This window comes from Myotis daubentonii, chromosome 11 (genome assembly GCF_963259705.1).
Source record: "Myotis daubentonii chromosome 11, mMyoDau2.1, whole genome shotgun sequence".
Lineage (NCBI taxonomy): Eukaryota > Metazoa > Chordata > Mammalia > Chiroptera > Vespertilionidae > Myotis > Myotis daubentonii.
Genome location: NC_081850.1, coordinates 8862072 through 8887884, shown reverse-complemented (window position 1 = coordinate 8887884; position 25813 = coordinate 8862072). Strand labels below are relative to the sequence as shown.

The window sequence follows — 25813 nt, the reverse complement described above, 5'->3', positions numbered from 1 at the left end:
ATTATTAATTGTTAAAATAAAAAATGACAAAACAAAAAGAGCCCTATCTATGGCAGTAGATTGTTTCCATGTGCACATGGTTAAATACCATTTTGGAGACAAGAGACAGAAAGATGAGGGGTGGAGTGTTGCGGTGGGGGGCGGTACAGCCTGACATTAACCAAGGAAGAGGAGGACAATTGGTGGTTGTTAAAGTTTCTGTTCCCTTTATATTCTTTATCCTCGAGTTACAACACCCCCTCACCCAGTTCCTTTAAAAAATGTGATACTTAGTGAGGTTTGCTTGTAGGCCTCTGCCAAGACATTACCCAAGCTTTTCTCCCCAGGCACTGACTAAAGACGCCGAATTGTATTTGAGTTTTTGAGAAGCCTGACTATTATAACTATCCAATAAAGGCATCGCCAAGAATTGGGTTTTCACATTCTAAAAATAAAAACTAAAAGTAAATGTCTTCTGATTAATATATCAGCCCTACAGACATCTTTATTTGTTTTATCCAAGTATTTAATAGTTCTGACAAGAAAACAGATTTTTTTGGTTTTAAAAAATGCAGTGGTGGTTTAATAATGTTATAAATATCCAGCATGTCCCACTTCATTACAATTAACTTTCTATCATTACAGTATTTTAGATGTAATATTTTGGGCAGTCAGATCTTTTAAATGTTTGGAAAACAAAATAGAATAGTTGTAATTTAGGAATAATTTATTTAAAATACATGTTTCCTCCACATATTTGAACAATCTGTTCAAAACGCAGCTCATTCATGTGGGACTTTGCCTGTGCAACTCTGAGTGGGAATCAGTACTTTCTTTGTTCGTCACTATGGAAACAAGTCAGCCTATCCTGAATGGCTGTTAGATCATGCAGAGTGATGCTCTTATCTCAGTGTAACTTCATCACGGAGCAAGCTGGCACTGACATCTCCTGGCCTCCAGCTCTCCTCTTGGGGGCCCAGCGCCATGCAGGACCCGCCCCGGCGGCTCTCGGCCATGCCCTTCCTCAGCTCCTTCTTACAGGGCCGCCGGCACTCTGCCTCAGACACAGTACTGAGGCTGCCGCAGGGGCAGCACAGCTCCGGCTCCGGCTCCAGCTCCGCCACCAAGATGCTCTCCTCATCCTCTCTCCAGGTGATGCTAGCTGTGTCCTCTCTCAGCTGCGCCAAGAGAAACCCAACTTGCCCAGAGAGAAAAAGTAAAACTCCTTTTCTTCTTAAAGATTGCCTCAACTTTGAGTTTAAATTTAAGGAATGTGAAAAGGCTGTGCTGTGCTTATACCTTTTTAATTTTTGACCATTCTGCATTATACTTTTTACTGTCTGTCATGCTGAGAGTTTCAGTGGATATATAATAGATAAAATTATTGACTTGTGTGGTTTTTCTTTAAAAATGTAGTTCTGAACAAACCTCACTCCCTTATAAAAGATCTGCTTTTATGGTTTCTTCTCTTTGTGACCAGTATGACATGTGGAGATTGTGTACGAAAGAGTTTCCTACATTAAGAGATAGTGAACTTAGATGCAATGGAAATGGATTTAATCTTGACACAGTAAAGGGTGGTCAGCACCAGCTCCCCATCTGCAATCTGAGATAAAATGGCAGCCGTTTCCCAGGTCACTGTTCTGTTTGGAGAGTGGAGTTTCAAATCCCTTCATGCATGTTCTAGGCAATTCAGGACGTCCAACACCAAAGTATACAAAAGTCGGAGAGCGTTTACGGCATGTCATTCCTGGACACATGGCCTGCTCCATGGCCTGTGGGGGCAAAGCTTGCAAATATGAAAATCCAGCCCGCTGGAGTGAGCAGGAGCAGGCCATTAAGGGGATCTACTCGTCCTGGTGAGTGATTCTGTCAGTCTGTTGTAGCTCTTCCCTGCGGCTAAGTTGGAAAAGGTAGTGAAGATGTATGTGGTGCCGGGTGGCAGGAGGCCATGGAAGAGGATGTATGGGGTTTTGAAGTCAGAACCTTACCTCCTATCTCTTGCTGCCTGACAAGCTGTGGCCTACTCTCTTAGGCACTCTGAACCTCAGTTTTCTCATCTATGAAATGGAAATAATATAACCAATGCCATAGGGTCTTTTTTTAATTAAGTGAAATAATGTATGTAAATATCTTAAAGAAATGGTAACTAGATAGCTCTTAAATTTCAGAAATTGCTAGAAATAATAAAAATGCTAAGCTATAAATTTGAAAAATTATGAGGTAGTTTCCAATTTCATACAGGTAAGCTTTAATCTTACTTTAATTTTGGTCCTATTCTCTGTGTGAAAGGACCCACTTTCACACAAATACATCTTCAGTCTGCCTCAATAGTAGTGGTCCAAGTTGTCAGTTCAATGGGCAATAAAAGATGCTTGCATTTTTTATGGTTTATTAATAGTAAACTGACAAGTAGATCTTTTCAATTTAGTGATACCTAAAAAGTTTTGATAATCAGACCAAATCCCATTTGAAAATCACTGTTTAAAGAATTCTAGTGATGAACCAATGTATATAGCAAGAATCCATTTACAAATTAGATAATTTGTTGACCAGAGTCTCTTAACTTGCAACCCATACTTTTTCATACTGGATTTGCTGGGTACATGGATTTTGATAATGTTGGGTGTCCACTGTCACTGTTCTGCACAGATCGTATTCTAGTCACTGTCTTTCTTAAAGAACCTTGTGAGAAAGCCAACAGTATTCCTGATGTAATTTCTAATAATGCAGCTTAAGGCCACATTAATATTTTTATTTGTTTTTTACTGAACCATCTGAATCTTTTGTTTTGCCTCTGCTGATATCATGTTACATCTCTCCTCATCTCATACCAAGTACTATCAAATCTTGGGGGTTCCAATGTTTTGGGGAGCCCTGTTGAATTTCAGGCATTACGCCGGGGGTGGAGAGGGGAGTTGGTATCTTTTTGGATCCTGCCCTGTTTATTTAACATTACTCCTCTCAGGTTCATGTGACCCACATCTTTGGGTAGACTGCCTGATGTACCTTGTACGTAGCCATTTCTTAGGTCTCTGTCCATTTGTGCAGTCAATAAACATGCATTTGGCTACAGGCCAGGCACTGTGCTAGACACTTTCAAATTATTACCTCCTCTTCATCAAACTGTTGTGAAGTAGGCATTGGTAAAGTCATTTTATTGGTGAAGAAATTGAGGTCCAGAGAAACTAAGTAATGTGCTACACAGCTTTTAGAAAGTAGAAAAGACAGCATTTGAAACCAAGCCCAACTGATTCCAGAGATCTTATTTTTTGCTAAATTGCAATAACTCAGCATTTATTAATAACCATGTGTGGGGATTTTTGCTGAAGACTTTACATCTGTGTCATGTTGAATTCTCACACCAACCGTCCAAAGCAGGTGTTTTTATTCCATTTAGCACATAGGTAGCTGAACTGCAGATAGCTCAAGAACTGAAAATGCCTCCTGTTGTCCCCCTCACCTGGTTAAAAACCTATGGATAATGAACCTCACCTTTGCTCCAGTTGAGGTTTCTCCATCATGTCCACTAGAATCTCTTGAGTGTCCTTGGAAATGTTTTGTTGCAGTCCATACTTAAGCCCTGGCATTTTCCTAGAGATTTAAGCAGCTAGGTAGGGTTGTTGTTTTTTTTTAGAGCCCTAATCATAATGCAAAATTTAGGCCAGATTTGGATAAGGAGATTTTTATCTTACAGAGTTTTTGAAATCCTAAAAAAAAGTAGTAGTTAGTTACCCTGCTCTCAGTCCATGGAGCTGGAATGGTCTAGGTTTTGTGATTTCACCAGTCTTTTATCCCATCTGTAGGATCACCGATAACATCCTGGCCATGGCTCGCCCGTCCACTGAGCTCCTTGAGAAATACTGCGTCATCGAGCAGTTTCGGAGGTAAAATGTCATATTGTTCATACACTTCAATAAGCCAGCTCATGTTTTCTCTTCCATTGCTTTTGGCATCGATGGAAAAGTGTTTTCATTTTAGCAATAGGTGTAAAGAACGTATTTCAAATAAGATATTTGAGAATAATTCATACTGTTTATTAATGCTAAAAGTGATTACTTTTTTAAAAAATGCTAGCTAATTCCCAGTATGACTCATTCTTTTCTTTTTCTTTTAAGCCATGGCTTAAAAACAGTCATTAACCTGCAGCGGCCTGGTGAGCATGCCAGCTGTGGGAACCCTCTGGAACAAGAAAGTGGTTTCACGTACCTTCCTGAGGCTTTCATGGAGGCTGGCAGTAAGTCCTTCCACCCTTCTCTCCCAGACAGTACTCAGAGACTTTGGTCTGCTCAGCTCTTAGCTTTAAAAGGTGATGGAAATAACTGTGCAGTAGTAGGGCTCCTAAACATGAAGATGAGCTCACTTTAACTTTAAAGAATGCTACCATTCTTCTGTGGTATCGCTGTTGAAAGGGCAGGCTTTCTTCTTCTGTGAGAGGGACTTTGAAAAGAGACCCTGTAGAAATAATGGTAACATTTGATTAGTGATTGCATTAACATTAACAGTATGTCAGACCTGTTATCTCATTTTATCCTTAAAGCAGTCTAGTAACATAGTTGTTTCTGCTTCACCCAGGCTTAGCAAGTTCTGCTTTGCCCACAGTCACACAGCCTAACTCTGTTAGCAGGATTGGAACCCAGGACTTGCTGATGCTTTTGTTGCAGCACAGCAGTTCTGCCCCTGGGTAGGATGCTAGGATTCCTTATGTGACACTTTCAGAAGCTCCTTAGTCATAAGAACTTTGGGGTGGGATCCCACCAGGTTAGAAAGGATCAACCTGTGCGATTTTAGAACTTTTTTAAAGAAGCTTTCATCTAGCTCTTTTTTCCCCACTGGGTGGAAAAGTCTGTACCATCTTCTGCCGTTTATCAGTCATTTAGACTATGTTTAACCAGGATTATGCTTTCTCTCCAGAGCTGAGGCATTTGGGTGTAGATTACTGACTTTATTAATTTGCAATCCTGCTTTTCCATAATTCTTTCTGTCTGAGTTTCAGCAGGAAATGCCTTAAGTAATAGGGAATGTGCTTCGTAAGAAATGTTAACAATAAACTTACTGGAAATGTAAAAAGCCTATTATTCCAGGCCTACACATCTAGTGAGATCTGCATGCCTTACAGTTTTCTACTCTTCATGAACTCACTCACTTTCTTCACATCTCCTTGCAAATATTTTTCCTGTATGTTGATGCTTTTTTTCCTATTCTCTTTTCATTGCCCAGTTTATTTCTACAATTTCGGATGGAAGGATTATGGTGTAGCGTCGCTTACCACCATCTTAGATATGGTGAAGGTGATGACATTTGCCTTACAAGAAGGAAAAGTAGCTATCCATTGTCATGCAGGGCTTGGTCGAACAGGTAAATTCTAGGGGGTTGTTTTATTGCCTTGTAGTATATTTAAACATATAAAGAATAATATTTTTTAATATCCAATGTCTTTAAAAATAATAGTGGAAATAGCAAGCATTGTTTTACCTTCTGTTCTAAGCATTTTACACTTACTGTCTTAATAAATCTTTAGCAACAATATGAATTTTGAAAAGACTAAGCAATTTGCTACATCAAGTAAGTGGAAGGGCCAAGATTTAAATTCATGACTGTCCGAATTTTGTTTGTGAAGGAGAGTCTATCCATGCCTAGAATTCTATATAAAAATCAATTATTTTACTTAAACAGGCAGCAGAATCTCAGTGTCATGCTGGTATTGGACAGAAATAAAGACTGATGGGTTGGAATCTTCATTACCATTTGGTTCAACCATACACCTGAGCTTGACTGTGGCCGTAGTGTACCTGTGTACCTGCCATGGAGTCTCCCACCTGCTCAGGAGCTTCGTTAGGGGAATGTATAATGTTTATACTGTTTCCCTTAATGTAAAGTGCTTATAGCAATGTAGTGTTATATCATGGTATGGAAAAAAAACACATATTCACATAGAGACAAGTCTATAAGAAGAATTGTCAGGGGGGAAAAATAGATTGTGAATGTGACTGCTTCCCAAATTTAAAAATGTCCAGTTTGGCAGAATGCCAGGCAGGAATATTCCAGCAACTGATGGCAAAGGCAGTGTATGGATCCATTGGATGGAAATTTTCAGAAACTGTTAAATGGGAAATAGAAGCAGGACTTTATTTCTCCCATGTTAGAGTTGAGCAAAAAGGATAAACATGCTAGATCACCTCCCCTTACTCCCCAATTACTCAGTCATTCCCCTATTTCACACTCAGTGATTCCCCCCAACTCCACGCTGACTCCCCTTACTCCACACTTAGTCATGCCCCACTCCCTCCGCAATTACTGCATCATCCCCCCGTTACTCCACACTTAGTCATCCCCCACTCACTCCACCATTACTCCGTTATCCCCCGTTACTCCACACTTAGTCATCCCCCACTCACTCCACCATTACTCCGTTATCCCCCGTTACTCCACACTTAGTCATCCCCCACTCACTCTACAATTACTCCGTCATCCCCCGTTACTCCACACTTAGCTTCACTGCGACAATTTCTGTGCTTCCTCTGGGTACAGTGGGCAACGAGTGTTCTCAGTCAAGGCAAGGGGTACCATATAGACAAATAAATATATAAACACCTATGCAAAAAATTACAAAGTTATATTATCCTTAAAACGTTTTCCTATTTATATGGTTTCTAAAAACATATAAAATTTAAATAATCTGAGAGTGATAAATAAAAATATATGTAAGCTTTTCTCATCTAGTTTTTTCTTCTTCACTATGTAGGTGTTTTAATAGCTTGTTACTTAGTTTTTGCAACAAGAATGACTGCTGATCAAGCCATTATATTTGTTCGGGCAAAGCGTCCCAATTCCATTCAGACTCGAGGACAGCTACTGTGTGTGAGGGAATTTACTCAGTTTCTGATTCCTCTTCGCAACATATTCTCTTGCTGTGACCCCAAAGCACATGCTGTCACCTTAACACAGTATCTGACTCGCCAGCGGCATCTACTTCATGGTTATGAGGCGCGACTTCTGAAACACGTGCCAAAAATTATCCACCTTGTGTGCAAATTGCTGCTCGACTTAGCTGAGAACAGGCCCATAGTGACAGAAGCGGTAGAAGCACCCGGCCTCTCGGCCGAAATTGAAAAGACCGTTTCTGAGGTGGTCACAATGCAGCTGGACAGAGAGTTCCTGAGGCACGACAGGGAGGCGTCGGACTCCTTCACGCCCACTGCAGCGGCGGCGGATGTTGAGAATCAGGATATGATTCTTTCCAGTGAGCAAGAGTTTGACCCTCTGTGGAAGAGACGGAATGTAGAGTGCCTTCAGCCCCTGACTCACCTGAAAAGGCAACTCAGCTACAGCGACTCAGATTTACAGAGAGCCGCGTCACTTCTGGAGCAGTCAGGGACCCCGTGGACAGCATCTGCTCAGATCTCATTCTGCCACATCCCTAGGCAGCGGATGCCCACAGGCCACTGTGACACCCCACAGACTCCACAGCTGGATTTCAATAAGGAAATGCTGGTCCACAATACATTTTCTTTCTGGAATCCAGCTAAATTTGGAGGCTTAGAACGACTGAAAGATGACGGGTCACCAATTTTCCAAAGGAAGAATATTCCAAAGGAAATACAGCGAAGTAGAACCTTCTCTTCAGGTGTTTCAGGTTCATCCAATCCTGGGGAACCAGTTACACCCAACATTGCAGATATCCCCAAGAAACCACACTGTTCTCCCCAGCAAGGGACCCCATGTCAGTGTGAAGTTCATGGTGGCCGCAGCAGTCCTGTGGACTATGGCTCCAGCCCCAAAGCACAGTCCTCGGTTGGACCTAAGACACAGAGCAGCAAAGATGTGCCTGAAGTCGCTCCACACACTTCTCTACAGTCTGAACTGAGTGTTGAAGAAAGGAGGATACTGGTAGCCAAAGCCCTGGCAAACTTCAGTGAGTTTGCAGAAAAGGAGGAAGTGAAAAGGAAGGTAGAAATGTGGCAGGTATTTGCATTTTACTTAATTACATATGCAAAAACATCATTCATTTTCCCAAATTTACTTGTATAATTATGAAGACATGTTTGTTATCACACTTTCGAACTTCAGGTTTCTCAGCTGTAATCGGAGCCCGATGTCATAGAAATGACAGACTTTCTTCAGTCTCCTGTGGAAGAAAGCACTTAGCACTTGGCAGGGTGCCTGAGAGAGAGAGGCGTGGATGGGACTGATATTAGTAACTTCCTTCTTTCTTGCTGGGTTTGTGGGATAAACTGACAGACAGATGTACAGGCCATAGCAGACAGCTGTAAACTGACCTGAAAGATCTCTAGGCCAACCCAAGGCCTAGCAGTGAGAACACTGACACATAAATGAAATCAGAGCAAATTCTTTTACAGAGGTCATCCATACAAGTGTTGAGTGAGGTCTGGAGGGAGCATAACAGATGCCATTTGCTCAGCATTCCCTCTGCAGACTCCCCAGTCCTGCCCCAGTGGCACCTGTCAGATCTGGAAAGCAAATGGAAGCAACTACAGACTACCTGTGTGCCATGGGTTTCTGAGGTTAGGTCTTTTGGGTCCCTTTCTAGGCTTTTACTTGAAATTTAAAATGTTAACCCTTTTTTGAGTAGTACTTTCACTAGAAAGGCAGTCTTAAATCAACCATACTCTCTGCCCTGAATGAGCAGCTGATCTAGAGGAAAGGCAGGCCTTATAAACTTAGTTATCAGAACGGATCAACTGCCCAATGTGGGGCTGACCCAGGGAGGCCTGGCTTAGTGAAATCTTGCCTTGTTAGCCCATAATCAACTACAAGTTATTTGTATAGCAGCTCTTCTGTATCCTGCCATTAGTGAAGCAGGGTGTGTACGCTTCTGATGCGGGCCAGAACCTTCCTGCTGCAGGGGAAGGAAAATAGACATGGAACCTCGCATCAGCTTGTAACTGTGACGGGAGGAGAGCGCCTCACACACTTTCGCCATCAGAATTGGTTTGCTCAGTCAGTAGTTAAATGTGGTGGGTTGATGTTGTTTTTTTCAACATGAAGCGTGTTCTGTATTCCCTACTCATACCTGAACAAGCCTTCCACCCAGTGGCCAGGTCTTGCTGCTGCATTGCTGTATGTCATGGTAGCTAGCAGCAGACCCTTTAGCTTTCAGTGTGACAGCTCATGCCCCTCATGGGCCAGCCCCCTCTTTGCCCACACTGCTCAGTGTGGTACATGGGCCACATTGTTTCAACATGTAACATATATGAAAGCATTTTCTAGAGGTAAATACTACTGTTTTGTTTGGATAGGTTTGCCTTTTTTTTTCTTTTTTAGAGTTTATTATAAGCCTTTCAGTAATAAAAACAAATTAATTGAATTCTGGAAAGAGTAAACTAAGAGGGCTTCCGGTCAAGATGGCAGAAGGTAATTGCCTTCTCCCACAACCACATCAAAATTACAACTGAACTACAGAAAAACCATCATTCAAAACCGCCTGAAACCTAGCTGAACAGAACTCCTATAACTAAAGATATAAGGAAGAAGCCATGTGAAGACTGGTAGCAGGGGCAGAACTCAGAACAGAACAGGTTGGTCCTATACCCATAGTGTGACAGTTTTAAATAAGGAGGGATATCTCCACTGCAAAGGTCCCCCCTGAGGAGCAAGGGGCCCAGCCCCACACCGCATTCCACCAGTCCTATATTCCAGTCTAGGAAGATGGGGTTCCCATAACTTCTGGCTGTTAATCCAGCACAGATGGTGACTAAATGAGATGGAGGGCTCCTGGAGTCCCAGGCATTCCACTTAAAGAGCCCGTGCATAGACTTAGACTCACAGCAGCTTGAAATGTGCCAGGAACATACAGGAAGGAACTACAGGGAGCAAGGGCTGGAGGGGCAGCTTTCCCCTAGACAGAAGTGCTGTCAGAGACCATATTTCCTTTGCTGAGCCCTCCCCCATAGAGCCTGCAAGTGGACATCATATCTGAGTCTCCATCAACCTGGCTAACACTGTTTTATCTTCCCTGGTGATTCCCTGAGACCCTGCTCCACCCAAATTCCAGGCCCACCCAAGCTGTTTCCAGTGGCTTTTCTATACTAACAGCCTGCCTTGGCTCATGCTGCAGAGTTTCCTAAAATCTCAAACAAGCAGCAACTGGCCTCAGCATGCCCCATACCTCTTGCTAAGTGGCCCCTAACTTGACACTATTGGCAGCCAGCCTTGATAGGTAGCTTGGCCTCTCCCAATCACCTTCAAGCCTAGCATAAGTAGCAGCCATCTGCAGATCGCTTTGTAGCTCATGTCCGGTGGCCCTGGGCAGGGCACAGGCAACAGCTGACCTTGCCCTGTACCTTTTGGAGGCCCCAGAGCCAGCACACCTGGTGGACAGCTTCAGAACATGCCAAAGCACCACCCAACCACCTCCACAAGTGACACACTAAACCACACTCAAGATGTGGTTGGTCTCAGTGGGCATCAGATCCCCACTGAAGCAAGTCCTGCTCCATGGGGTCAGCCCCTGCACAGCAGATCCTCCATAGAGGTCATGGCCAGTCTTTACGGCAAAATGGCCTGTGGGTAAGTTTTTCCCATTGACATACCGATAGCAATACATTACAACAGGAGGGTGCACACAGTTCACACGGACTCACCGGAGAGGCTGTGCCACTGGGTTCTTTAGGACACCTGCTACATAATGCCACTGCACCAAGACTAGGAGACAGCACCTCTGCCTAACACATAGGAACAAACACAGGGAAGCAGTTAAAATGAGGAGACTAGGAAACATCCCAAGTGAAAGAACAAAATGCCAGAAAAAGGAACTAAACAAAAATGGAGACAAGCAATCTACCAGATGCAGAGTTCAAAACACTGGTTATAAGGATGATCAGTGATCTCAGTGAGAACTTCAACAAAGAGATACGCATAAAAATGGAGAGAGAAAATGTGAAAGAACCAGTCAGAAATGAAGAATACATTATATGTAATCAGTAGAGCATGAGCAGAGGATCAAATCAGTAATTTGGAAGATAAGGAAGCAGAAAATACCCAATCAAACAGCAAAAAGAAGAATTCGAAATAGTGAGGATAGTATAAGTAGCCTCTGGGACAACTGCAAGCATACCAACGTTCACATCATGGGGGTGCTGGAAGGAGATGAGAAAGACCAAGGGTTTAAAAACCGGTTTCAGAAAATGATGGAAAACATCCCTAACCTGGTGAGGAAATAGACATACAAGTCCAGGAAGTGCAGAGAGTCCCAACCAAGATGAACCTAAATAGGCCCACACCAAGACTCATCATAATTTAAATGCTGAAGGTTAGGCCCACTATGCCTGTGCCCTGCGCCCAGCATGAGGGTTGTAGCTCTGGTCGGTGGTGGGAAGGACAGCTGTTACAATATGCAGTGCATTGCTGCTGTGCATTAGATTGTTGTTTTAGCAAATCTAAGACCAGCTGAAAACCAAGTGGGGTCAGGTGAACTGGATAGCGACATGTATCAGACAGTGGGTCCTCATGCCATTGATTTGTATGAAGAAGCAATGGCTCTTCCCCCTCTGTTGCCGTACCATAAGAGGAAGGAGTGTGGGTACAGGATGAGTGTACACCAAGTGTGAAGGTGATGAGGCTGAAGATCTCCATGAGCTTTGAAACTTCAGGAAAAAAAAGTGGAAGGAATGTCAGTAGGTTCTGTACTTTCTGGTTATCAGCATGTTTAGTATAAAATGTGTGTAAAGGCTTAATTTTCAGCCTTTAGCTTACCTTTGGTAGAGAAACAAAAATCTGCTCTGAGCGATGACAGGCTCTAACATTCAGGCAATCATCATAAAAGTAGCAGCTTTGGGTTTAGACCCAGATACGCATTTAGGAAAAACCCTACATCAAATGGAGCCTTATCTCAGTGCTTTCTAAGAAATATGGAGTCCATGTTTGTGGAGAATGTGAAAAGTTCACATTGGATTGCCCTCTATTTAAGAAGAAAATAATAAGAAGTAGTCATACATTCAGCTGATGCATTTGCACCTGTGGCTTAACTACCCTTTTTAGAATTGCACTTGGCGGACAAGGTGTTCCCAGTGCCTGACAACTATAGAACATCTTAAAAAGTATTTTTGATCGTTTACTGAGCTGCCATTTTTATATGAAAAAAATTACATAGCATTTTCTCAATTATTATGTCCAGCTTTTCCTCATTACAGTTTTTGATTCTAAAAAATATAGATCAGCCCTGACCGGTTTGGCTCAGTGGATAGAGCATCGGCCTGCGAACTCAAGGGTCCCAAGTTCGATTCCGGTCAAGGGCATGTGCCTTGGTTGCGGGCACATACCCAGTGGGGAGTGTGCAGGGGGCAGCCGATCGATGTTTCTCTCTCATAGGTGTTCTAGCTCTCTGTCCCTCTCCCTTCCTCTTTGTAAAAAATCAATAAAAATATATTTTAAAAAAATATATAGATCATCAGCCCTATCCAGTTTAGCTCAGTGGAGAGAGCATCAGCCCACAGACTGAAGGGTCCCAGGTTCAGTTCTGGTCAAGGACACATACATTGGTTGCAGGCTCGATCCCCAGCCCTGGACAGGCACATACGGGGAGGCAACCAATCGATGTGGTGCTCTCACATCAATGTTTCTCCCTCTCTGTCTCTCCCCCTCCCACTATCTCTAAAATTCAATGGAAAAATATACTTGGGTGAGGATTCCCATCAGGAAAAGTTAATAGAATCATTTTGTTGTTGTTAATCCTCACCCAAGGATATTTTTTCCATTGTGTTTTTAGAAAGAGTGGAAGGAGGTGAGGGGGAGAGAGAGAGAGAGAAACATCAATGTAAGAGAGACACATCGATTGGTTCCTCCTGTATGCACCCTGACCCAGCTGGGGATCACCTGCAGTCGAGGTACATGCCCTTGACTGGGGATTGAACCTGCGACCTTTTGGTGCACAGGCCAATGCTCTAACCACTTAGTCATGCTGGCTAGGGCAATAGAACCATTTATTAATTGGGGAAATGTGAATGCCTTCTTCATTATGTTGTCAATTTACTCTGGATTCACTCTGACTTTTGTTAATATATTCTATTCATGTCTTTTTTTGATATGTGCCTTTTTAATTTTTTTTACTTTTGCTTCATATACAATGCTCGTTTCTATGATATCTTTTCTTTCATCACACGGGTTTATTTTCCTCTTTATCTCTTTCCTGCTCTCATCTCTGCCGGTAATATCATGGTGCAGAGGCATTTGAAAATGAGGGTGAGAAGACAATCGCTTTATTTAGTCAATCAAGTTTATTCTGTTGGGTGTCACCAAAGTGCTCTATCATTTTTGTTTTCAGCACATTCATTATTTCAACATTATTGGACTATATTTCAGCGAGGGAGGGGGGGAGAGAGGGAGGGACGGAGGGGAGAGAGAGAGAGAGAGAGAGAGAGAGAGAGAGAGAGAGAGAGAGAGAGAGAAAGAGAAAGATCAATGATTGATAGAGAATCATTGATCGGCTGCCTCCTAGACGCCCTCTACTTGGGATTGATCCCACAACCGGGGCATGTGCCCTGACCTGGTTCATAGATTGACACTCAACCATTGAGCAGCAACTTTTCAGTATTACTTGTGCTGACTTCAGACAACTTTTTTTAAAATAGCTAAAGTTGAGCAGATCATAAAGTGTTCCCACATACCCACTTCCCCCAACACAAATACAGTTTCCCCATAATCAACATCCCCCACCAGTGTGGTTCCTTTGTTACCATTGATGAATTATGGTGTAAACTGTGAATTTTGTGGGATTATGATAGTACGTGGACATATGGTCACCCAGGGTTCATAGTTTACATTATGATTCCCTCTTGGTGTTTATTGTACATTGAGCAGATACATAATGACATGTATTCATCATTATGTATTATACTGAATATTCTCACTGCCCTAAACATATTTCATGCTCCACCTATTCATTGCTTATCCCCACTGCTTCTGGCAACCATTCATCTTTTTACTGTCTCCATAGTTTTGCCTTTTCCAGAATGTCATATAGTTGGGTTAATATAGTATGTCGGCATTTTAGATTGGCTTCTTTCACTTAGTAATGTGCATTTAAAGTTCCTTCATAGCTTTTCATGAGTTTTTAAGTGCTAAATAATATTCTATTAACTGGATATACCAAAGTTTATTTATACTTCACCTACTGAAGGACATCTTGGTTGCTTCCAAGTTTTTGCAATTATAGATAAAGCTGCTATAAAACAAAAATAAATAAAATGTTAAAGATTAAAGACAGATAATCTTCAAAGCAGCAAGAGAAAAGCAATTAGAATGCACTTCCAGTGTTGCCATGGTGGCTAACGCTACCACTAACCCATTGCAGCTGATGCCTCTCTCACAGCGGTTCTCAACCTGTTGGTCGCGACCCCTTTGGCGGTCGAACGACCCTTTCACAGGGGTCGCCTAAGACCATCCTGCATATCAGATATTTACGTGATGATTCATAACAGTAGCAACATTACAGTTATGAAGTAGCAACGAAAATAATTTTGTGGTTGGGTCACAACATGAGGAACTGTATTTAAAGGGCCAGAAGGTTGAGAACCACTGCCTAGAGCTTGTGGACAAGTGTATAGGCTCAAGAATTCAAATGGTGATGAAGAGTGATAAGAAATTGTTGGCACACTTAGGATTTGATGACTTTGTCAATACGGTACTAGAAGATGTCACTGAGTTTTAAATCACACCAGAATGAAGAAGGATCACTAAATTAGGCCAGATTTTGCTAAATAGAAATAATATAACAATGCTGGTTCCTGGGGGAGAAGGACCTGAAGTATGAATGGATTTCTTTGACTTACGTTAGATTCTGTTTTGTCTTATACTGACAACAAAATATCATTTTTTTTTAACCTTTCACTATCTAGATTTTGTGAAGCCACGTTTCCCGTTAAAGGGGAATGCTTTGAAGAGGCATTGTAAATGCCATTTTTTAAGTTAATCGTGTTTAACTTGGGGGGAAAAGAACATTAAAGACTAAAATAAAGGTGGTTTGGGTTAATTGTCATTTTATTTATTACTAGGGGCCCGGTGCACAAAATTCGTGCACTGGATGTGGGGGGGGCGGGCAGGGGGAAGTGTCCCTCAGCCCAGCCTGCCCCCTCTCACATACTGGGAGCCCTCAGGCGTTGACCCCCATCACCCTCCAATCGCAGGATCGGCCCCTTGCCCAGGCCTGACGCCTCTGGCTGAGGCGTCCGGCCCGGGCAGCGGGGACCCACAGCTGCAGCGGCCCCGTGATCGTGGGCTTCGCTTTAGGCCCAGGCAAGGGACCCCTAGCTCCTGGGACTGCCAGCTTCGACCGTGCCCAGCTCCCATCGCTGGCTCCACCCCTACTTCCTGCTATCACTGGCCAGGGTGGAAAAGGCACCTGATTCTCCGATCATGGCTGGGGGGCAGGGCAAAGGCGGCTCCAGGGCCGCCTTTGCCCTGCCCCCCAGCTCTTAGCTCCCCCCTGGGTTTCCGATCACTGTCAGTGGCAGGGGGCTTCTTCCTGCTTTCCCTTTCGCCTCCCTGCATTGTGCCTACATATGCAAATTAACCACCATCTTGTTGGCAGTTAACTGCCAATCTTAGTTGGCAGTTAATTTGCATATAGCCCTGATTAGCCAATGAAAAAGGTATCGTCGTATGCCAATTACCATTTTTCTCTTTTATTAGTATAGATAGCCATTGGAACAAAGCTTATGGTCATTTTGTCAGTTGCTCTCTTGTCATTTTACATCTGTTTCCTTATTTATAGGACCATTTGGTTCTCAAAAATTGTTCCAAACAGAATGGTGAACTTTGAATTTTGAACAGGTGCATTTAACCTGAAATTATTCAATTCAGTTCAAACTGTGATGCTTTGAAATTAGGATTTTTCTACTGCACTCAAGTTTCAGTACTTCTCTTAAAAACAAACAAGTAATCTGTGCACATTGTAGAAATGCAGACAAATGAAAACATCATACTTTGATGTCTGTTCTCTTAGACTTTCTCAGTACACATTTTATATTTTAAAAAACTTGTTTTCCCTGCTTACACTGTTTTGTGGCCTCCATTGAAGACTTTTTAAAAATTTAAGTGGTGAATGTCTTTCCATGTCATATTTCAGTAACATTAATGTGTGCACAGTATTTCATTAAATGGATTTACCATAATTTATTAGCCTATTATTATTGGCCACAGTAATCTAACTAAATCTTTATACATTTTCATTTTTCTTAGAAAACATTCAGAAGTATGTACTGTCAAAAGGTATATATTGTCATGTTGCTAACAAAACGTTTATAATTGGTTTTTTATACTTTACATATCACCATTGGCTGTGTTCTCTCTTCTCTCATTGTCATTGTGATAGGCAAAACTTGGTATGTTTAAAATTTTCTTTATTAATTTTGTATTTTGATTATGTCTATGCGGCTTTTGCCATTGAGATGCTTGTCTTGTTTTTTACTAATTTGTAAGAATTTTTAATAGGTTCCTCTCACTCATGTATTTTGCAGGTAAATTCCCCAGTTTGTAGTTTGCCTGTTAGAGGTACATTTTTTGACATAAATAAAAAATATTTTATGTAGTAAAAAAAAAAAAAAGAGAGAGAGAGAGAGAGAAAGAAAAGCAATTAGTTACTTAGAAGGGAGCGCCCATAAAACTGTCAGCTGATTTCTCAACAGAATCTTTATAGACCAGAAGGGATTGGCATGAAATATTCAAAGTGATGAAGAGCAAGGACCTTGCAGCCAAGATTATTCCACCCAGCAAAGCTATCATTTAGAATTGAAAGACAGATACAAAGAGCTTCCCATACAAGAAAAAAACCTAAGGATTTCATCACCAACAAACCAGTATTATAAGAAATGTTAAAGGGTCTTCTTTAAGAAGGAGGAAAAAAAGATAAAAAATATGAATAATAAAATGGCAAGAAATATATATCTGTCTATTACTTTAAATGGTTTAAATGCTTCAATCAAAAGACATCAGGTGGCTGAATGGATAACAAACAAGATCCATACATATACTGTCCACAGGAGACTCACCTTAGATCGAAAGACAGACACAGACTGAATATAAAGGGGTGGAAAAGATAGCTCATGAAAATGGAAATGGGGAAGAAAAAAAAGCTGAGGTAGCAAAACTTATACCAGACAAAATAGACTTTAAACAAAGGCTATAACAAGAGACAAGGAAGAACCCAGCAATTGCACTTCTGGGTATTTATCCAAAGTAACACAAAGCACTAAATCAAAAAGACGAATACATCCATAGGTTCATTGCAGCAGCATTTACAGTAGCCAAGATATGGAGCAACATGTGTCCATCAACAGATGAATGGATACAGAAGTGGTGAATACGTACAATGAATATGACTAAGCCATAAAAAAAGAATGGAATCTTACCATCTATAACAATATGGATGGACCTAGAGCAGTGGTTCTCAACCTTCCTAATGCCGTGCGACCCTTTAATACAGTTCCTCATGTGGTGATCCCCAATTTCATTGTTACAAATTGAACATAATTAAAGCATAGTGATTAATCACAAAAACAATCTGTACTTATATATGTGTTTTTCCAATGGTGTTAGGCGATCCCTGTGAAAGGGTCATTTGACCCCCAAAGGGGTCGCGACCCACAGGTTGAGAACCACTGGCCTAGAGGGTGTTGTGCTGAGTGCAATAAACCAGACAGAGAAAGACAAATGTCAGACAATTTCACTTGTATGTGAAATCAGAAAAGGAGAATAGGCAGAACAGAAAGAGATTCATTGGTACAGGGAATGTTGATGCTTGCCAGAGGAGAGGGGCTTGGGGGACTGGGTGAAAAAGGTGAGGGGATTAAGAAGTAAAAATGGGTAGTTACAAGCAGTCACAGGGGTGTAGAGTACAGCATAGGGAACATAGTCAATACCGTGTGGTGTGTGATGGGCACTAGATTCATCAAGATGATCACTTTGTAAGTTATATAAAGGTCTGATCATTATATAACTTGAAACTAACATTGTACATCAACTATAATGAAAAATAAAAAATCATTTAAAAGAAAAAGTAAAATGAACATGATTTAAATGGCATAATGCGCCTTGTCCCTATACTAGGCCCTTTCATGTCTTTTATCTCGTGATTTCACAGTAATACTTGGAGGCAGATGATATTATTCACAGGTTCTTTGTAAATCTATATAGTCCTTATAAATTAAGTATCACATATGGGGGAACTATGGGTCCCAGGGATCACATGACATGCTGCAGTCACATGGCCCAAATGCCCTAGAGCAGGATACAGCTCATGTGTTTAATACTTTTCATCGTTCTTATGTCTTTCCTAATCCCACTGAAGATTTCAGAAAACATATTGATGTAACGGTCATTTAATAAGAGGGTCTTTGAGTTTTGTCGTTTCTGCCCAGCCTGTTTTCTCAAGTTGACTTATTTATGCCAGAGGACCCTGGTGGCATGAAGAAACATCACAGACTGGGTGGAGTAGACCTGGTGGGAATGCCTGTTTTGCCCTTTTCTCGATTTGGGCTCCTGGGCAAGTTATTTTATCTTTCCTGAGCCCCAGTACATTTGTTGGTAGAGGGAGTTGGGTTGCTGTAGAATCAGAGGTAAGTAATGGATCAGAGTTCCTATCATAAGGAAAGTGTTCTACAATTACAGAATGGGTGAATGAATGAATGGTAGCAGTTACTATGCTTATTACTATTGCAAGCATATTTCATTTACTAAAACATAAATCTGAAATTAAATGTCCTGTCAGAAATTACAATTCTTATCTCACTTTCCTCTGTTCTCTGTGAGGCAAAGTTTTAAAATCACCTGCCTAAATTATCTCCCGGCATGTGGAGTAGTGGCAAGACTTCCTAGTTGTTTATACCCCATCAAATTTCAGGGTATAGTGCTTATTGTTTGTTAAATGCTACATAGGATTCTAAAGAATTTGAAATAAGTACATTTATCAACTTTTAGGCATTTTGGGGAATACACTTCAAAGTTTCAGTCAGAAGCTTTTCCTTACCCCAGGTTAATTTGCAAATGTTCTTTTATTTATAATTTTAATCTACCTTTCTACTCCATTGCAGCAAATATTTCTGATTTGTTCCCCAAGACCCTGAAAGGCAGCTCCCTCCCTGAGCTGTTGCTGTGGTTTCTCAGTGAGGTGGGAAGCTTAGGTTAATAACTAAGCCACTCTGCACTGGGAGCTTTAGGAGGCCTCGACTGCTCAACACCTGAGGGGCAGGGATGCACTTCGTAGAGGGAAACAGGCTTAGAGAGGTTCAGTATCAACCCAGTGTGCCCCCTGGATAGCTTGAGGTTCATCAGATGTCAGATGGTGCCTGCTTCCTCTCCCTCCCTCCCTTCTCTCTTCCTTATCTCTCCTCCCTCTTTCTCTTTTTTTCTTCCTTTCTTTTTAGAAAGAGCTAAATTCCCGAGACGGAGCTTGGGAAAGAATATGTGGTGAGAGGGATCCTTTCATCCTGTGCAGTTTGATGTGGTCGTGGGTGGAGCAGCTGAAGGAACCTGTGATAACCCAAGAGGATGTGAGCATGTTGGCTGACAGATGTGCAGATGCTGCAGACGCACTGTTTCTATTAGAGAAGGTAAGGTAGCTGCTGGACCAAGTGATGCAGTAAGTTCACACACAAAAAAATTGTAAAAAGGGAATTCATATGGAATCACATATCTGGGTCTAATTTAAGTTTCTGTGTTTAAGTTTTTCCAAGAAATACCCAGTATAAACATTTAGAAGATACAAAAATAAAAAGAGAAATGCCCATAATCCCAGGAAAGCCACTTTAAACATTTTCACATCTTTCAGACTTATGACCACGTATGTTAACTTGGTAGAAATCATTTCATATACAACTTTATGCTTCATTTTTGCTCAAAATTATAACAGGCATATTTCCATGTTTAGTGTAACATTTTCATAAATATTAACTTGATGGACAGGTAATACTCTAACACTGTGGAGATATGTTATAATTAACCATTTTCACTTTCAAGTATTCGTTTTCTACTTATTTACCATAAGTGTACAATGTGAAGAGCTGTGAGGTAGGTTGGAACATGCACTCATTTGTATTTTCTGTGAAAGGGAAGTGTGTCACGTACATATGTATGTAGTCCATGTATAAAAGGTAGAAGACTATAAAAGGAAAAACAAGAAATGGATAGACAGTGATGGTGATTGCCTTAGGAAACGTACTAGGAGACAATAGGTCTAGGGAGGGAGGGAAGGAGACTGACTTGTCATCATAAATCCTTCTTACAATTTAATATTTTTAACCATAGAGAAATGTTACATTTTATTTAAAAATAGGCTTTGTTTTTATTTTAGGAAACTATTATCTCATAACCAGCCTTCGTTACCTACTGTGCTGCTGTGTCTCCCGTTTCCACATCTGCGCTACTGCTGGTGACGCAGACACGCAGACACAGTGGTGTGATGCACGGCTTTAAGATGAGATGTTTCCTCCATTGGGAGATCTCTTAGGCTGGTTTCTCAGCAGGTAAATTACAGAGATGAGCCTGGAGAAGGGTTGAGGGAGGCAGTTACCCTTCTTGGGTGGTGGCGGGCCAGGCCCTTGCTGAGCTGTAGATTCTGTGTTCACCTTTGTTCATCCCCCTGGCCCGGAAAGGTAGAGGATCCGTTTTACTGAAAAGGGAAGGTGACATAACTGCCCCAGGCACGCAGCCTGTGGCAGAGCAGGATTCACACTCACGGTTCTGGCACAGCGTGTGCTCCCAGCGTCACTCACTCCATGCCCACGGGTAGGCGTTGGCATCATGTCGGGGGCTTACATCTGTCAGCGTCACTGTTGTGATCAGGTGTGCTTGAGCGGATGTCCAGGTGCAGCCAGTGGCCCTGACGGCCATGTGCACGGGATGCTCACTGTGCAGGGGTGGGGCTTCTCCTTTGTTTCTCGGAGGGCAGCCCCAGGAACCAAGTCTGGACGCTTTGTCAGAGACCTTCTCCTAAGCTCCAGGCTTCCCGGGGGCTGCCCGGTCTCTCCTGACACCCCGCCGTCCTCCAGGGTCTGCAGGCAGCAGGGCGAGCAGGTCCCTGGTTGCCATGACATGTCAGCATACACAGCCCAACTGACGCCATTGTGTCCAGAAACAATAAGAGTGGATCATCCCTTCAGTTCACTTCAAGGAAAACATTTCATTTGAAATTGTGCTTCATGTAATAACTAAGCAGCTCCGGAAAGCATTCAGACACGTAACAGTAAACACTGGTAGAGCCCTTGGTAGAGAGTGTAGTGTTGGAGGTTATAAGCACTTGGTCACAAGCCAGTTCCTGGCGCTCCACTTGCTTTGAGTTTATTTCTTGAGGCATTTTTCAAAAAAAAACTTGTTTGATTTTGATTTCTGCAAAAAACAGGGCCAGCACCAGACTATTCTTTGCGTGTTGCACTGCCTGGTGAGCCTGCAGCCAGTTCCCGTGGATGTGGAGGAAGCTGTCCTGGCCCACGCCATCCAAGCTTTCACCAAGGTGGGTGGCGCTTTCCCTCCTTCAGACCACAGCAGCATGATCTTTGCAAGTTAGAATCCAGAGGTCAGCTGCCTCCTCTAAAATAAAACTGTTAGCTACATCTCCTTTTCGGGGAAATGTGTTTGACATTTCTTAAAAGTGGTTGCAGACTTTTAGCTAAAATTGCCCGTTTTCAAACAGTAATATTAGAAAAAGCTGACCTGTGGGTTTTTTTGTAGAACATTGAAACAAAGAGCTTTTATAAAGAGAAACAGTTGGGTATTGAGAAAATATTTTAAATGTTGTGCTAGTAGGAGTCAGAGAATTTTGTTGTTGAGCCAGTTCTACCTTGGGTCTGAACAAGAAATCATCTAGTGAGAATTCAGTGTCCAGCATTGACGATTAGGTAGTGTGTTCTAGTTGGCAAATCCCAAGCAGAGAGTAAAGAACGTTTCCTTCCTCTGCACATCCTTCTGGCTTATAACAGTCTTTCCTGGCTGAAGAAGAGTCAGGTGCCTGCCAAGTGAAGAGGTTTCCCTTACCCATTCAGCTAATTTTTTGGTACTTCTCACTTATGATATGAAAATGTCATTAAACAAAGAACCCAGCATTTCAATGATGGTGTCTGTGGTAAACACTAATGATGATATCAGTCATTATCGGTAATTCACCAGTCTCCTCCGCCTCCGCTCTTTCCAAAGTGATATTATTCCGGCAGGCTTTCTTGTTCCTCATCTGGAGCTTTATGGCACTAAGTTTCCAGAGTCAGCAGCACAAACCCCAGTCACATGATCCTTTATGTCTATATTTTATCACATTTTCATAGGCCTTCATAGACCAAGAAGCTGCTTGCTGTGTGGGGAAGGCTGTGGTTTGGTACTTACCAAAGTAAACAGTGGAGACTGTTATTAATGTTAGTAAGTTTCTGTAAATATGATAGACAATATAATGAATGATTAAGATAAAAATGTCTGATTTAACTGAAAATGATACTTAATATTGGTCTGTCCAAAATTCTTCACAACTCCTTTTGGCCTTTGAGGGAGATACTAGTGAAGAGTTAAACATACCAGCTGTTCCAAATCTGTCCATAAAAATGTCAGGAGAGAGTCCTTGGGCCTCTCCCCCTGTGCACAATCATAGGAGCAGTGCGTGACAGCTCTTGTCCTGGGCTTCCCGTGTAGAAAAGGCCGTGTCTCCCTTCACGCAGAGCTCAGCAGGCTTGCTGCAGCCCCGCATTGAGATCCTCGGCTATGGTGCAAATGCCCTGCTTGTGCAGCGTCCACCTGTGCCCTCCACATCACCCCCATGTGACGTGGAAGGCAAAGGAACCCACCTGTGATTATGTTGTTCAAGTTACAAGGTTGTTAGTCTCCGGCCCAGCAGTCTAGTGTCTCCTTCCAGGGTCCCCAAGCCAGCAGATGTCAGCATGTGAGCAGAGTGAAATCCCAGACGCTTCCCAGCCCTTCACAAGGGGATGGCCCTCCCTCCCTCCAGGAGCAGGAGGAGGGGGTCACTGGCCAAGGGATCTCATCCTGTCACAGGAGTCACATGTGTCTTTGGGGGTGGGGTGGAAGCATGGTCATTGCTCTAGTTGTCCATCCTGCATCACTCCTAACCCTGTAGTACAGTGAACTTGGGCAGATAGTTTGCCTATGTGTACATGGTGCCTTCCCACCAAGGAAACGGCTACATAGGTTTTTATGTGTGTCACACCCATGTCAGGATCTCATATATAGTACTCACCGAAACCCTAAGGAGATGGGCATTGCGGCCTCCTCTTATAGAGAAGTCAGGATGACCCGAGGCTGCATGGCGGGCAGGTGGAAGGCCAGGCTCCTGTTCAGGCCACCCCAGTGCAACCCTGGTAGCTAGCGCACGTTTTTTTCATGAGGAGGCCTTGCCCTTAAATCATCAGCGATCAGGTTCTGGTTCCAAAACACACTGCACACTCAGTGTCGACCGGATTCCTGACAGTGTATGAGTAGACTACATATATAGGCACTAGATTTAAGTCTTTGGGTGTTCATTGACCAATTTGTCATTGATGTAATTAGCAATTCTAATATGTAATTAAAATTAATGTGAGAAATGTATTGTGTGTATTTTTTAAATATATATTTTTATTGATTTCAGAAGGGAAGGGAGAGGGAGAGAGAGATAGAAACATCAGTGATGAGAAAGAATCCTTGATTGGCTGCCTCCTGCACGCCCCACACCGGGGATTGAGACCACAACATAATCATGTGCCCTGACCAGGAATTGAACTGTGACCTCCTGGTTCATAGGTCACCGCTCAACCACTGAGCCACGCTGGCCTGGCATATTGTGTATGCTTTTAAATTTATATATAATTTTGCCCTAACCAGTTTGGCTCGGTGGGTAGAATGTGGCCTGAGGACCAAAGGGTCCCAGGTTCAATTCCAGTCAAGGGCACATACCTCGGTTGCAGGCTCCTCCCTGGCTCGGGCCCTGGTCGGGGTGCATGCAGGAGGCAAGTAATCAATGTGTTTCTCTGACATCGATATTTCTCCCTGTCTTTCCCTCTCCCACTCTCTCTAAAAGTCAGTGGAAAATATCTTCGGGTGAGGATTTTAAAAAGTTAATTAATTTTAAAAATGTTATATATAATTTTGCTAATAAGTGTTATTTTTTCCCCATCCCATTTCTTTTCTCCCAAAATAGACTGGTTAAAATTCTTGTTTCAGTGTCCTGAATATAAATTTTCTTTGTCACCAGGTTCATTTTGATTCTGAAAATGGACCCATAGTTTACAACACCCTAAAGAAAATATTTAAGCACACACTTGAAGAAAAAAGAAAAATGACAAAAGACAGCCCTAAGCTTGGTGTTTAGTTCAGCTGACTTTCCCTTCATTGCGAATATTTCAGACTAGAAGACCCAGGCGGCGTTTCTGCTCCTAGAGGAGCAAGGTCAAGTGCAGAGCTGCTTCATCTCCCAGCACTTTGCTTCATGCTCGTGGTTGTGCTAAGAATGACTGCTTCTGTTTGGAGCAATTCTGTATTTTAAGATATCGTTGAGCTACATTTTTATGTTGAAAAATTGCCATAAAGTTGGTGCCGCTTTATTTATTTAACTGAGTTAATATTGTTGTATTACTATTTTAAGTAATGTATGTTTACATCCTTATTCTTTTTGACATTTTGGAAAAAAGTTGTAACTCTTCTTTCCAAAACAATTATCTTGTTGACAGAACTCCTACCATTTTTACCAAGTAGATGTCAGTAGTAAAATCTCAGTGTGTATCCATCCCCTGATGCATGATGTAAAGAAGTCACCAAGTGTCTTAAACCAAGTGTTTCTTATTTCTTAATAAGAAGGTTGTTGATACAATATTTTTAAAGGATTTTTTCCAATTGTTGAAATCTTTTGTGTGTTTTTTCTTTTTATAAATGTGGCAAAGGGTTTAAAAATATATTTTTTTTTCAGAGTAGTTTAGTTTTATTGTTAAAGGAATGACTGTGAGATGGTTGAGTTTTTTTTTACTTGTAGAAAGTAGACTTGCTCAGGCTTCTCGACAATGTTGCCAACCTTTGCTGTCACAGGAGACAGGAGTGGTTCTCACACATCAGCCTTATTCCCACTCCCCTGGGCTGCTGCTGAGTCAAATAGCATCTTCACAGAGGAATTGGGCTCAGTGGCCGGCATGTGGGAAGCTGCTCTGAAGCAGGACCCCACAGAAAGGCCAGCCTCCAGGCACTGCAGCCCTCCCCAGTGCCATGTCTGTTCATGCTGACGGTGTGATAGCGTGACATCTGGCCCATACCTCCCAGTCTGCCATTCTATAGACCAAGTTGCCTTTGACTGCCTTTTGACTAGAACAAGTAAGATTTTTAAATTGAATTTGACCCACTTAGGTTATATTCGCCCTACTGGCTTTAGATAAGAACCTAAACTGGTTCCTTGTAGAACCAAACTATCAATCAGCTATTGAAGCCATAACTAATATTCAAATGAACAGGTGGGGTACCTAGGCCAGGCCAGAGAGGACCGAAGTTTTTCCCAATAAAGGTGATATTAACCAAACCATTTTCAAACTAAAGAAACTACTTAATCATAAAGACAGAATGTCAGGAAAAGCTAATTAACAACAAATGAAATTTCTCTAACTTCTGCATTTGTGAATCAAGCTCTAGCACATTAAAAATATTTTAGTCATTATCAGTCTTACTAACTCTGCTGGCAAACACTAAATGCCATTTCCTCCCACACTGTTTGCATTTTCTTAGGAAATCAAATCCAATGAGTTTTAATGAACTGGGTTGTCCATTCCTGATATTTCTCATTTTCAAGTGCCTGATTTAGGAAATTAGGAAAGAAGACAATTGCATTTTATCCAAAGATATGTTATTAAAATGTTTTGTACCCAAA

At 42.0% G+C, this 25813-nt stretch overlaps 2 protein-coding genes and 1 pseudogene across 6 annotated transcripts in view; all 3 read left to right on the top strand.

Moving 5' to 3' along the window:
- PTPDC1 (protein tyrosine phosphatase domain containing 1) overlaps nucleotides 1–25813 on the top strand; it is an 88736-nt gene extending 62923 nt beyond the window's left edge. Inside the window, exons 3-11 of one of the 5 annotated variants that reach the window (XM_059656442.1) lie at nucleotides 1667–1838; nucleotides 3786–3866; nucleotides 4098–4216; nucleotides 5200–5337; nucleotides 6725–7944; nucleotides 16177–16206; nucleotides 19359–19544; nucleotides 21332–21442; nucleotides 24161–25813. In XM_059656442.1, coding sequence (XP_059512425.1) covers nucleotides 1667–1838; nucleotides 3786–3866; nucleotides 4098–4216; nucleotides 5200–5337; nucleotides 6725–7944; nucleotides 16177–16206; nucleotides 19359–19544; nucleotides 21332–21442; nucleotides 24161–24277 — 2174 coding nt within the window. In that variant the 3' untranslated portion in view covers nucleotides 24278–25813. Of the gene's footprint in view, nucleotides 1–948; nucleotides 1196–1666; nucleotides 1839–3785; nucleotides 3867–4097; nucleotides 4217–5199; nucleotides 5338–6724; nucleotides 7945–16176; nucleotides 16207–19358; nucleotides 19545–21331; nucleotides 21443–24160 lie in introns of those variants that run through there. The other 4 variants (XM_059656447.1, XM_059656443.1, XM_059656444.1 and 1 more) reach the window with 4 other exon arrangements.
- Nucleotides 7958–13303, top strand: LOC132211827 (diphthine--ammonia ligase-like; annotated as a pseudogene).
- Nucleotides 13453–16165, top strand: LOC132211828 (U6 snRNA-associated Sm-like protein LSm5). The gene is given in 2 exon segments (XM_059656448.1): nucleotides 13453–14997; nucleotides 15637–16165. A coding segment is annotated over 1 exon segment (192 nt). The 5' UTR covers nucleotides 13453–14557; the 3' UTR covers nucleotides 14750–14997; nucleotides 15637–16165.